Raw genomic sequence first — 15278 nt, 5'->3', positions numbered from 1 at the left:
TACATGAGTGTTTTCTTTATTCTGGATGAATTACATATTCTTTTGTGTCTAGAAAGGGTAAATATGGGCCATATCTAACCCAGAAGTCAGCCACAACTGGGACGGATCTGGGCCACATCTCAGAAATGGCGTGGTTGACATCTGGGCCAGGTGTCGCCCATGCCATTTGTGAGATGCGGCATGGATCTGGCAAAGTTGTGGCCGACTTCTGTCAGACAAAACTGGGCCAGTTCTGGCCCAGATGTCACCCACACCATTTCTGAGATGTGGCCCAGATCTGGTTCAGTTGTGGCTGACATATGTCAGCCAGACTCAGGTTGAGTCATCGCCGTCATTCCGCGCGGTATGTGGGCCAGAAGAATATGGGAGATGTGGGCCAGAACTGGGCCACATGTCATTTGCTATCTGGGTATTATTTGCTTGCGATGGAGATCCTTATTAGATGAACACCGCGTGTACTGTCTACTGTTTAACAGGTAATAACTTGGGCTACATTCGATTACAGTACACGATACCACTGTGACATTAGTTTGTTGTACGTGTGTGGCTTATAACAGAGGGGAGTCAAGTTGAATGCAGCTTCCAAAAGACAAAAAATAGCCGATTAAGATTGTATTAATTTTAATACAATCACACCGGTGCGAGTACGTTCAGCAAGTCACATCATCAGCTGCTAAATTCAGATCTGTGATCGCTTGCTGGCGCTGAGCCAGAGATAGACGTGTTTTACATCGTTGCGCATTATAACCAATCAGACACGGTTCTGTTGAGCTTTTGAATGCAATGGCCAATCAGAGGCGTTCGGATGAGTCATCGCTGAAATGTCGGTGCTTCCTTCACTCGCTCACTGACTGAATACCTCTTTTTGGCGAATCCTCTCGTCAGAACCAACAAAGTGCAGATGTGTGTACGAATCTATAATTAAAGATATTGATTTTACAGTGTTAACAATTTCAGTGATTTTAATGGGAGTTTCTGAGAGTGATTGAAATCTAGACTGTCAGTGAAAATGTTCTTTAATAATGTAAAAGTTATTTGCTCTCTTTCTGAACAATGAAAGATTATTAGCAATATTTATATCACATTAACGTTCAATGTTAAATTCACATTTAATATAAAGTAAGTCGTATTAAAAATATGTTATGGCATGAAACCTATATCTGTTACTTAAGTAAACAGACAGGGTTTTATAATAAATTGGAGTAAAGGCTGATGAAATATATACATTTACACACGCACACATACATTACATACATTTATATATCTAAATAAAAATAGGCTCCGTATATATGACCCAAAGTAACTAACTACTTGAGTAGATTTTTTTATCCGATTACTCAAGTAACTATTCAAGACTAGTACTTTTACTTTTACTTGAGTAAATATTTCTAGAATTACTTTTACTTTTACTTGAGTAAAGTTTTTGGGTACTCTACCCACCTCTGGACACATGCAAAAACATTGTTTTTTTTTACTGGTCAATTTTGAGATTTGGGCCTGTTTGTCTTCAGTAACATGTCTTCTTTCAGACTTGTGGTGAAAAAAAAGTCCAAAATACACATATAGGTCTTTATTTTTCTACACCTTTAGTCTATTTGCGTCTGTAGATTCCTAATAAATTCAGTTGGCGTTCTAAATCACCATGGTGCTCCGCGATTGCTGTCTGCACCCTGGAAAGCTCTCTCTCTAGCTCTCTCTCCCTCCCTTCACAGAAGTTATTGACAAAACGTCATTTGATGACACCCAGAAACATTCTCAAAAAAATCATACATAATTATTTAATGCATGATTAAATAGCTAAATAAATAACTAATACTAAAATAACACTGGACTAATTAAGCTATTCTAAACTGTTTTATAGGATCCACATATTTTACATGTTAAACTAAAGCTACCTTTTTGAACAAGTAGCTTTCTAACAAAGTATGGATATATGATATTTTTAAATCAATATGCTCAAGATTAATTAGCCTTGGCATAAGTTGATTTTGTTTATTCATCAATGCAAATTTACTGCAACTGCTGCTATGCAAATTGAATGGGATGTGGATAATAAACAAAAACATATAATGAAATTATATTAAATTTATATTAGTTATATTAATTAATTAATTGTGTATTTATTTCTATGAATTATTAATGTTATTCTGCATTTATATAAATAAGGCTATTATATATATATTATATAAGGCTATTATAAATAAATTATATTATTATTATTTGTGAGTTGTACACTATTCATACATTGGATTATTTTATTTATTACAGTTTTTCTTTCACTTTTGTAAAGTGAAAAGTTAATACAAATTGTATTTGATTTTTTGTTATTTAGAGCAGTGAATAATTGCTATTATCACTGTTTATTACTAATTTTAAAGGTTACTGAACTCTTGAAATGATTTGGATATACAGTTCAAACAACACAAGATTGGCCCCTCTGTATTAATCGTGGCCCCTCTTGTGCCCCCCAGTTGAAAAAATCCTAGAATCGCCCCTGGTCCATAAATCATCGAGGAAACGTACGTCATACATTTATATCCAGTTTAATTCTTACCTGACGCCATTTGAACACCTTGACAAACATCGAAATAGAAAGAAGAGCACTGATAGAGATCTGAACAGCGCCCAGCCTGCACATACTCAGAGAAAATATTTGACAAATCAATCTTTCTGCGTCCTTTCATTTTCCTTTTCAAACCAGAAATGATCTACACGGAAGATGCGGTTTCTTTAATTATTCTGATCAACATTATAAGCAGAGACAAACTGACAGAAATATATTTTTACTATAAATAAATGCATTAGTTCAGATGAAGCAGATTGTGAGTCGCAGCTGAAGACGCGCTTCTGTGTGTTTGTGTGATTCAGACAGAGGGTGGCGCTATAATAGAGAACAACAGGAAACAACTACACACGCACAGAACGAGATCTTAGTACATTTATAGTCTGTGGAGGAGCATTCAAAAAAATGTTTGCACATTATACTTGTACACAACAATGGATGACTTTAACTTGACACTAGCTGGGTAAAAATAAACACATCACTTCATTTTCTGTTCATCTATTAGATTGTACAAAATTACATTTCTAAACTCTGTCAACAGTTACTTACCCTCACATTGTTCAAAATCAACCCTTTAAGACAAGTGTTCATCTTTGAAACCAAACCGAAGATACTTTAATGAAACATGAGAGATTTGTGTCCATCCAAATATATCCCCAAAAGAACACATTTCATGTTTTATTTTGAAATGGGGAAGTGTAAATTACAGGAACATTATTATCACACTTTCTGTGATAATAATAACACTGAATAATATTAAGATGGAGTTCTCACAGGAAAGATTATTTGAATGATATACATCACAGCGCTAAAGAAACATTGCATTTTACAGATTTGTTCAATGCCCCAAATGAATCATAAGCATAAGTGCACTTAAACGAAGCGTCTGCTCTAGTCTCAGTGATTGTGTGGCTGCTGAAATGCAGATGAACTCTATTAACACTGTGAAGGTTTAAAGTTTAAAGAGTTGAAAAGCTCCTCATCTTCCTCTGGTTTGGCACCTGATCTCAGGCTGAGCACATGTCTGTGTAGATGTTACTGACGATATGATTCAGATCCAGACTCTGGGTCAACATCACCAGTAAATTCATGTCATTTCTGTCACTGTGTTTATTTTATGGCATGGTCTGCTATCTGCTGGACTCTCAATCGAGTGGTCGACGCATGTATTAACTGATAGACAGACCTGGATCATCCAGACCACACGGCCATCCTCACTCGACTCGGGCCACCCCTTCTCAAACAGAGTCAGGGTACAAGTAATTCACGACCCTTTTAAACAAGACAGCTGTCTAGTTGTTATACTGTATATTACATTATATTTTATTTCAACCAGTATTAATTTGTATATTTTTACCTTACATGCACTGCATTATTATTTATCAGATTTTCCATAATAAATGTATTATTTCACATAGAAATAAATACTATATGATTGAATGTTTAGCAGTCTGATTGTTACGGTCAGCACACAGCAATGAAAGGGTTAAGTGTGTCACACACAAACTGGTAAACACTGTCAGTTTCAGCTGTTAGCATTCATTAACTTATATTACTTAACATAACCAGTATATTACATTTATGAATCTTAGTTGATATTATGTTCAAAATTTACTTCTATGTTATTAATTAAAATTGAAACTTGTATCTGTTAACATTAGTTAATACCATTAACTAACATGAACCGAGAGCTCTCAGTCCCTCCATTGAAGCTGTGTGTACGGTATACTGTCCATGTCCAGAAAGGTAAGAAAAACATCATCAAAGTAGTCCATGTGACATCAGAGGGTCAGTTAGAATATTTTGAAGCATCGCAAATACATTTTGGTCCAAAAATAGCAAAAACTACGACTTTATTCAGCATTGTCTTCTCTTCCGTGTCTGTTGTGAGAGAGTTCAAAACAAAGCAGTTTGTGATATCAAATTCGCGAACAAATCATTCGATGTAACCGGATCTTTTTGAACCAGTTCACCAAATCGAACTGAATCGTTTTAAAAGGTTCGCATCTCTAATACGCATTAATCCACAAATGACTTAAGCTGTTCACTTTTTAATGTGGCTGACACTCCCTCTGAGTTCAAACAAACCAATATCCCGGAGTAATTCATTTACTCAAACAGTACACTGACTGAACTGCTGTGAAGAGAGAACTGAAGATGAACACCGAGCCGAGATAACGAACAAAACATTGACTCGTTCACGAACAAACTGTTAAAGTTTGATTAAAATGGAAGTTACAAAACACTTCCTATATCAAATTTCTTGCCATAAATATGTTGCCTCACCATGGCCAAACTGTTCAAGATATCGAAAATCCCTTCGCAATTTAGCATCCTCAATGTCTTGAGATCAGAAGTTTGGTGGCAATCGGAGGAAAGCACTTGGACAAGTATAACAAATTCCAGAGCATGCAGTTTTCACAAAACCTAGAATAGCTGACTTCCTGTTGGGTGGAGCTAATGACATAAAGTGCAAAGTTGTTAAGCTTGATGTGTACCGAAGTTCATACAGGAAAATATGATATATGGACCACAATATTCTAAAACATGTGCTAATCATTTTGTTGGCATAGTATGTAGACTTTAATCATTATGAAAATTGTTCAATCCCTGCAGATCATTACCTTATTACTAAAGAAACATCTCTAATGAAGAGATTAATTCTTAATTCTTTCAGTTTCTCCACCTGTGTCTCCATCAGTGTCTCTGTGGAGAAACAAACACCACTGTTTTCTTCAACCATCTGCTCCAGTTTCTCCATCAACTCAGACACTTGTGTGTTCAGGCTGATGAAATGATGTCTTCCTCCAAATCTCTCAATGACAGACTGTGTTTCTTCATTTGGTTCTTCTGTCTGATGCTCTGAATCCTGCTTTATGAGGATCATGATGTGTTTGTTGACTCTAGAGCTGAACATCTTCTGGATCTCCTCTATTTCTGTTCTGTCTTCATTATTAAGTGGAGAATCAGGAATGATGAGGACGAACACATGAACTGACGAACACATGAACTGGACGAACAGGATGACAGAGAGACACACAGCGGTGAGTCGGACAAATCACTTCCTCCTCTGAGAGACTGGAAGCTCTATTACATTGATCTGTTTTCCATGAATCATTCCCTCTTTCTTTACACATGCTTTACTCATCTCTTTCTGAGGTTTTCGTATTTTGCCTCTCAATATTCTAGACACTGAGTTCTTGAGTGTTGAGATATTTCCACACAGCACAATATTCAGCTTTGCTTTCCCAGTAGTCGACACTGAAAACATGAATTTGAATATATTAGGTTGCTGTACAGTCTCTTATAAACTGAAGGGTTTGATCACATTTGTTCTCTATGTTTGGATCTATAACATCATGCAGACAGTCTGCACTCACAGCACAGCCTTAAGAGAAATAGTTCACTCAAAATGGAACATTATATTATCATTTACCCACTTCAAAAGTGGAAAAATGAATTCACATCGGAAAAAAACACACACAAATGAATCCTAGAAGACTTAGTTTTTCACCTGCTAATAACATCATGCTCCTCCTCACCTGCTAGCGACATTAGCATCATCTACACACCTTCTAGTGACATCAGCATCATCTACACACCTTCTAGTGACATCAGCATCATCTACACACCTGCTAATGACATCAGCATCATCTACACACCTGTTAGTGACATCAGCATAATCTACTCACCAGTCAGTGACATCAACATCATCTACACACCTGCTAGTGACATCAGCATCATCTACACACCTGCTAGTGACATCAGCATCATCTACACACCTGCTAGTGACATCAGCATCATCTACACACCTGCTAGTGACATCAGCATCATCTACACACCTGTTAGTGACATCAGCATCATCTACTCACCTGTTAGTGACATCAGCATCATCCACACACCTGCTAGTGACATCAGCATCATCCACACACCTGCTAGTGACATCAGCATCATCCACACACCTGCTAATGACATCAGCATCATCTACTCACCTGTTAGTGACATCAACATCATCTACTCACCTGCTGGCGACATCAGCATCATCTACACACCTGCTAGTGACATCAGCATCATCTACACACCTGCTGGCGACATCAGCATCATCTACACACATTCTAGCGACATCAGCATCATCTACACACCTGCTAGCGACATCAGCATCATCTACACACCTGCTAGTGACATCAGCATCATCTACACACCTGCTAGTGACATCAGCATCATCTACACACCTGCTGGCGACATCAGCATCATCTACACACCTTCTAGCGACATCAGCATCATCTACACACCTGCTAGTGACATCAGCATCATCTACACACCTTCTAGCGACATCAGCATCATCTACACACCTGCTAGCGACATCAGCATCATCTACACACCTGCTAGTGACATCAGCATCATCTACATCAGCATCATCTACACACCTGTTAGTGACTTCAGCATCATCTACACACCTGCTAGTGACATCAGCATCATCTACACACCTGCTAGTGACGTCAGCATCAGCTACACACCTGCTAGTGACATCAGCATCATCTACACACCTGCTAGCGACATCAGCATCGTCCACACACCTGCTAGTGACATCAGCATCATCTACACACCTGCCAGTGACGTCAGCATCATCTACACACCTGCTAGTGACATCAGCATCATCTACACACCTGCCAGTGACATCAGGATCATCTACACACATGCTAGTGACATCAGCATCATCTACATCAGCATCATCCACACACCTGCTAGCGACATCAGCATCATCTACACACCTGCTAGCGACATCAGCATCATCTACACACATGCTAGTGACATCAGCATCATCTACACACCTGCTAGTGACATCAGCATCATCTACACACTTGCTAGTGACTTCAGCATCATCTACACACCTGTTAGTGACATCAGCATCATCTACACACCTGCCAGTGACATCAGCATCATCTACACACCTGCTAGTGACATCAGAATCATCTACTCACCTGCTAGTGACATCAGCATTATCTACACACCTGCTAATGACATCAGCATCATCTACACACCTGCTAGTGTCATCAGCATCATCTACACACCTGCTGGCGACATCAGCATCATCTACACACCTGCTAATGACATCAGCATCATCTACACACCTGCTAGTGACATCAGCATCATCTACACACCTGCTAGTGACATCAGCATCATCTACACACCTTCTAGCGACATCAGCATCATCTACACACCTGCTAGTGACATCAGCATCATCTACATCAGCATCATCTACACACCTGTTAGTGACTTCAGCATCATCTACACACCTGTTAGTGACATCAGCATCATCTACACACCTGCTAGTGACATCAGCATCATCTACACACCTGCTAGTGACATCAGCATCATCTACACACCTGCTAGCGGCGTCAGCATCATCTACACACCTGCTAGTGACGTCAGCATCAGCTACACACCTGCTAGTGACATCAGCATCATCTACACACCTGCTAGCGGCGTCAGCATCATCCACACACCTGCTAGCGACGTCAGCATCATCCACACACCTGCTAGTCACGTCAGCATCATCCACACACCTGCTAGCGACATCAGCATCATCTACACACCTGCTAGAGACATCAGCATCATCTACATCAGCATCATCCACACACCTGCTAGCGACATCAGCATCATCTACACACATGCTAGTGACATCAGCATCATCTACACACCTGCTAGTGACATCAGCATCATCTACACACCTGCTAGTGACATCAGCATCATCTACACACCTGCTAGTGACATCAGCATCATCTACACACCTTCTAGCGACATCAGCATCATCTACACACCTGCTAGTGACATCAGCATCATCTACATCAGCATCATCTACACACCTGTTAGTGACTTCAGCATCATCTACACACCTGTTAGTGACATCAGCATCATCTACACACCTGCCAGTGACATCAGCATCATCTACACACCTGCTAGTGACATCAGCATCATCTACATCAGCATCATCTACACACCTGTTAGTGACTTCAGCATCATCTACACACCTGTTAGTGACATCAGCATCATCTACACACCTGCCAGTGACGTCAGCATCATCTACACACCTGCTAGTGACATCAGCATCATCTACATCAGCATCATCCACACACCTGCTAGCGACATCAGCATCATCTACACACCTGCTAGCGACATCAGCATCATCTACACACATGCTAGTGACATCAGCATCATCTACACACCTGCTAGTGACATCAGCATCATCTACACACTTGCTAGTGACTTCAGCATCATCTACACACCTGTTAGTGACATCAGAATCATCTACTCACCTGCTAGTGACATCAGCATCATCTACACACCTGCTAATGACATCAGCATCATCTACACACCTGCTAGTAACATCATTTGTTGGTCACTTTTTTCTTGACTATTTTCTTCCTAGCAAAACATGAATGTATGTGCCAAAGTAGAATTCATCAACGTTAGACGTGATCTCTGTGATCAGCTCATCATCTCTCCATACCCTCTCCACATGGAAGTCACCCTTGTCACAAGATCACACCAAGCTAACTAAGCCAGTAACCATCAGCTAACCTTGGACCTGCTAATTGTGTTTCTTTCTCAGTTTTGCATGGTCCCCAATAAAATCAATGTGGGATGCATCTGCGATTTCTTTAACAGCAGGGCACTTAACCTCTACCAGGCCACAGGAAGGTTCTTCATTTGGGTCATCCACTTTGCCATCTGCACCAAAGTGTGGAGCATCAGGGTGGATGATGAGACCAGATGGAAGAACGTTAACGTCAAAGGTTCAGCATAGCGGTGAAAAACCTCTGGCTCAAGTTTCCATCCTCTACACATCTCTCTCTAGAGACCCCAGACAGATGTTTTTTACATGTAGTTTCATAACAAGGTTCAGAATACAACTTTACCTTTTCCGTCTTGTGTCTGGAAATGCTTACCCTTTCGATGCCTTGTGTATTGAGCTCCCATCGGATGTCAGAAAGAGCCTCCCGGCTAGACAACCTTACCTTTACCTTTCTATGGTCGGCGAGGCTTACCCGTTCTATGCCTTGAGGATTGAGCTCCCATCAGACATCGGCGAGAGTCTAACGGCAACCTAACTTTTTGTTTCTGTTTGACGGGTGACGATGCTCGCTGTACGACGACAAGAGTCTCCACTTCCCACCAAACTCTGTCCAAATCTTTTCCCCCCTGCCTGGTGCCGCTTACACGTTTGATGTTCTGAGCCCTGATCTCCCATCAAATGCTGTGAGAGCCCGCACAGTCTGGTTTTCCTTTTCCTGCTCCCCGGCCAGTGAGGCTTACCTATCTGATGCCGTTGAGTCGTGTGCTCGTGTCAGATGTCGGCGAGAGTGCTCCCGGTTGGGTTTTCTTTACTTGCCGCCCACAAACAGTTCTAACCCATTTGATGCCGTGAGTATTGATCTCCCATCGGGTGTCTCAAGAGTCCTCTTTGTCTGCAGCCCAAAGCCTGTTTATCTGCTCAACTGAGAGGACTTGCATGTCCGTCGTCCTGAGTCTTGATCTCCAGTCGGAGGCTTCATGGGTCCTCTCGGTCAGTTTTCTACCCTGTTTGCTCACTGATTAGCAGGGCCTCATCAGCCAGTAGGGCCCGTACGCCAACACCGTGACCTATTCACGGCAACTCGGGCCCTCTTGGTCAGGCTATCCAATCACATTGCTTCTCCACTATTGTCTGGTAGGGCTCATCCATTCCAATGCAGTGAGGTGCTCCGGTTGTGCAGCGGCTCGAGCCCTCCCGACCAGGCATCCCAAATCACACAGTCCAATACAAGCAGCCGGTAGGGCCTATCTCTCCAAATATGTAAAGTTGCTTCCACTGGAGTACATAGGCTCTTCCGACCTGCCAACCAGCTGACTTTCTAAATAAAAAGCTATTGTGGGGGGGTCCTTAGGCTGGCGGCTGTCCTTTCCGCTATTGCTTTTTGGGGGGTACTCTAGGTTCGGCCCATTCCTGAGCTCTGAGCCCTTCCCCGGACAGCACGCCAAATATGTATTATAATACTTCAGGTAATTATATGTAAGTGTGAACTGAATATACAGAATATAATTTTTGTTTAAACTTTTTATTTTACATGTTTATATGAAATGCTTATACAAAAAAAAAACTGTAGTTAACTTTAGTTATCTATATTTCTTGCTTTCATACATGGTCATATGAAAAATTTGCCGTACTTTAGTAGCAGATTTATGCCATGTACTGGAAAACACATTTAAAATGACTATTTTAAACAAAAGCACTATATGACCATTATTGAGTGACTTTATTACACTAATATACAATCAGAAATCCCAATTTCTGTTTTGGTAAAGTCATTAAGTGTCATGTAATTTAGCACTTTTTTTTATTTGGGGTCCTGAAATACCCTGAACACTGCACAGAGGTTATGATGACTATTGCTACATAAAATAAAAATGTATTTCCCATCCTCGTTTAAATTTTTCTTACTAAATTATACAGTTACTGTTGCTATAGACTGTGGGATGACTTATAGGCAACATTGGAAACCATTTTGTGATTAAAAGACATTTATTAAACTAAATCCTGTAACTTATGTATTTACCTCGAGCTGATGTGGTTCTTCACGCTTTCTTAACGACCTATAATATCTTGCCCTAATAACCACTTTCCCTGCAATAATATCTGAGTCTGAAGTGTCCAAACACACACACATAGTTAACAAGCTAGATTTTATTAAACCACTTTCAAAATAATCAATAAAAGAAACTGAATTCAAAAATCAGTATCATGGAAACTGGCTCATTATACATAACGTTACCTTGATAATCAAATGTACATTGTTCCAAAAATTATTTGTAGCCTTTGTCCAATTTGGATCTCTTCACATCTCCCTGAAAATCATCAAAAAAACGAACAGCATATGCAATTCTGAGTTTTGGCAGATAACTTAATGATTAGGAGAAAACAAGCTGTTCGCAATCCATGATTGTGATCGTAGCACTGGCACGAGCGGAAGTACCACTACCCTACTTCCTGTCTCGCTCGTCATCTTGTGAAATAGGCCTATTCTCACAGATGAGAAATTCTATACTTTCTTTCTTGATTATCTCTTCTGTCCTTCTGAACATCTCATAGCGCCATCCTGTGCTTACTGTAGAAAACTTCAGATGTCCTCCTCCACACTCCTTTATTATATCATGAACAGAGTTATTCCTCGAAGTGAATTGTGATCTGTGTTGCACATCTTCAGTAGTCAGCACTATAGTGTGTTTCATGGCCTGGTAGCTGAAGAGGTTCAGCACATATTTCACTCTCTGTCTGTCATTCTCTCTGAAGTTGTTATACTTCAGTACGAGTACAAACACATGAGGTCCTGGAGCAGACAGAGATACACACTCTCTCACTCCATCTATTATCTCTCCCTGTGGGAAATTTGGCTGGAGCAGGTGAGGATTGAAGACTGTGATCTTTCTCTCCTCCACCTCTCCACTGATTCTGTCACTGGATTGCTGTAAATAATATGTAGCTTCACTGTCAAACACTGCTCTTCCCAGTATAGTGTTTGCCACTCGTCTGTTTTCTGATCCATTCTTTCCTATCAGCACAATCCTCAGATCACTCACTGAAAAAGAGCGCACACAAACAAAGTTCAATACAAAACACTGCACAAGAATTTCATGTTAAATATTCTACAGAACAAACAGATTTAACACAAGCAAAATATCACGTAACCCTTCCACAAGGATTTCTTTACACAAAACACAGAAACAGCTTAAACTGCAGTGTGCACAGATCATGTTTTCTCTAGGCTACTGTATTAAGAGTACTGTATTGTGTCTGACATCACTGCTCTTACCTATAATGAGATCTCAGTTATTATGGACTGAATTAGTTTTATGGTAATTCTATCCCAGATAGCACAATTCCTACAGGCCCAGATCAGGCCCACACCTGGCACTTATAAATAAAGCAGAACTGGCCCAAATCAAAGCCACATTGGTTTGAATTCTCACCCAGATCCTAGACCTTGCTCCGGCCCACATAATGTATGGAATAATGCCATTTGGGCGGTCCATTCCTGATACAGATTTGGTATTCAAATAAGTGCCTGATGTAAGCCAACCAAATAAACCAAAACTGGCAAACTCGAAGTGAACATACAGGAACTTAAGTACTCAGACCAAACAAGGATAATTAACTAGGCACAGCTCAACAGAATAATACAATCAACACAACAAGGGAAACAAAGTCCAAATTAACAGAAAACATGATGATAAAGTCCGAGACACACTGCATGATTTTAGCAATTTTCACGTTGACTTCATATCTCATTTTATTGGTTGGTCAGTAAATGTGGATCATATCAGCAAACACACTGTGCAATAATCATGCTGTATCAGCCCAATCTCATGGCAATTTCTACATATTTTACGAGGTCGCTAATTTGTACGAATTCGTACAACCACACTCGTACAAATTCATAAAATTTTTGCCAAATCGTACATATTTTATGAATTGCACAACTCCGCTCCTAAACCGACCCGACATTAGGGTTTAGACAAATCCTATAAAATCGTACGAGTGAGGTTGTACAAATTCGTATGAATTAGCCACCTCGTAAAATATGTCCGAATTGTTTGTGAGATTACATTAGCTGTATCACTGGCTATTTTTGGTCGCAAGACTATGACAACAGCCATCTTTTGACTTTTTTTAGTATACGACACAGAACCACCGATTAGGAGCCACGATCACAGAAATTACGATTGTTTCACAATGCCAATCTTTCATCTGGGACAGCCAAAAATCATGCAGTGTTTCTCGGGCTTGAGAGCTATCATTAAAGTGCACTTCTGTTTTAATGCTGCACAGTACACATATAAAAAACTGCCATTAAAAGCATGTTTTAAAAAATGATGATAATAGCTTCTCACACAATATAAGTGGGCCTTTATTCATGTAAAAATCATAGCTGATTTTATAATTTAGTAAAGTAATTATATCTCCTGCAAGGGAATTAAAATATTTGGGTTTCTTTGGCATCAGACAGTGTTTTGTCTCTCTCACACACAACTTGATATTTAATTAAGGACAAGTGACTTTCAATTGAACAGTTTTAGGAGTTGTTCACATTCTCATTTTTATAAAACAATTAAAGCTTAATATATTATGACTATTTGTAATTTTTGACTTTTTTTAGAGTTTAATTTAAAGTTTAGAATTTTAGAGATTCATCGATAATGTCTCATATAAAATCAAACACATAACTGTTTGTGCTTCAATTAACTTACTGTCAGGACGATCAAATAATGGACTACATCTACCTGCTTCTATAGGGAGAAACACACACACAGAGAGAGAGAGAGAACAGATTGTTTAGCTATTATACATTATTTATAAAAACATCTGTTAGAACTGAGTAAATAACAGTGTGTTAGTGATAGATCGACGCTAATTTAATTGATGTTGATTCTTACCTGTCGCCATTTTAACAATATCCCCTTTAAATCTTAATCGAAAGAAAAACGCCGCAAGACTTGTCCTGTTCTCCTGTAGAGCTCGAGGGCAAATGAACTCAAATTCACAGAGGAGCTGTGTGACGAGTCAGATTCTAGTTTCGGTTTCGATTCCCACCAACGTGAAAATGTGACACGCTGTTGCTTTCCTTCACGGTTTCGCCCCTGCTTTACAGTCTAAACGTAACGTCTATGCTTTATTTTAAGAGTTATTAAAAGCTCTTTAAACCGAGAAAGAGAAGTTTGGCCTAAACCATCAAATAAACATCAAAATATGTCAACGCCCGCTGCAGTCACGCCATCTGCGTTAGAGTAGCGCGGTCACGCCATCTGCGTTTAGAGTAGCGCGGTCACGCTAGGCGCGCTTCAAGTTCATTGCGCGTCTACTCGCGGTGTTGTGCCTGAACGCGTTCATTGAAGGATAGTTCATGAACTCGTTCATATTTTGGGCGAACGTGAACTGAACGTGCTGTATTAATGCCTGATGAACGTTACTGTCAACTCGTTCATTCTGGTGTCTGTGCACGCTCTCTCAGGTTAATTTCGTTCAGTAGGGTGCCAGATTTCTATAGAGCCTTCCAGGCGAAAAACCAGCTAAAACACACCGTAAACGGGTTTTAATATGTAGCGGAAAAACACCCAAATCTGGCAACACCAGCCACCAGGGTCGCACCACCGTCCGCCGCATGCGTGACGCGTCATCAAAAAAAAAAGGCATCGAGGCGACAGCAGCATGTAGCAAGAAGGCGTATGATCATTTAAAATAATTTTATGATGTTTATGACAAGGTCGGTGAGAATGGGAGACAAAGCATTAAAGCAACAAGGGGGAGTGCTGTCCCCTTAATGCTTATGTAAACCCTGGTTGGATAAGGATTCAAAATTGGATATGAAGATGAAATCTGAAGCATAGCTTCATTGTTAAAACTGATAAAATAATTGCTGTCTGTGATTCTATATGGGCTGTCGCAGCAACATATGGAAAAAAAGAACTATGAACTAGTTCATTTTTGGAACTGTGTGAACTTAGTTCAAAATTTTGTAGTTTGAACTATGAAGTGATCTAGTTCATTTTTAAATTTGTGAATTGAACTTTGAACTAGTTCATGTAGAAAGTGAACTTTCCCAACACTGTCTACTCGGCGGTGCGTGGTACATTAACGTGCGAGCGTTACAGTCTTCTTCTTTTAGTAAATCCTCCTTCG

At 39.9% G+C, this 15278-nt stretch overlaps 1 protein-coding gene across 2 annotated transcripts; it reads right to left on the bottom strand.

Annotated features, from left to right (window-relative positions):
* Nucleotides 1-11273: 11273 nt before the first annotated feature.
* Nucleotides 11274-14640, bottom strand: LOC127987752 (GTPase IMAP family member 7-like). 2 transcript variants are annotated; one of them, XM_052590154.1, is made up of 3 exons: nt 14036-14635; nt 13850-13888; nt 11274-12180 (listed from the first exon to the last, which is right to left on the bottom strand). In XM_052590154.1, the coding sequence occupies exons 1-3, from the start codon at nt 14043-14045 to the stop codon at nt 11585-11587; spliced, it is 645 nt and encodes a 214-aa protein (XP_052446114.1). In that variant the 5' UTR covers nt 14046-14635; the 3' UTR covers nt 11274-11584. The 2 variants fall into 2 exon arrangements, with proteins under 2 accessions (XP_052446114.1, XP_052446115.1); XM_052590155.1 differs by lacking the exon at nt 13850-13888 and having other exon boundaries at nt 14036-14640.
* Between the last annotated feature and the right edge of the window lie 638 nt (nt 14641-15278).

This window comes from Carassius gibelio, chromosome B22, assembly GCF_023724105.1.
Source record: "Carassius gibelio isolate Cgi1373 ecotype wild population from Czech Republic chromosome B22, carGib1.2-hapl.c, whole genome shotgun sequence".
Taxonomy (NCBI): domain Eukaryota; kingdom Metazoa; phylum Chordata; class Actinopteri; order Cypriniformes; family Cyprinidae; genus Carassius; species Carassius gibelio.
This window is presented reverse-complemented; position numbering and strand designations above follow the sequence as displayed.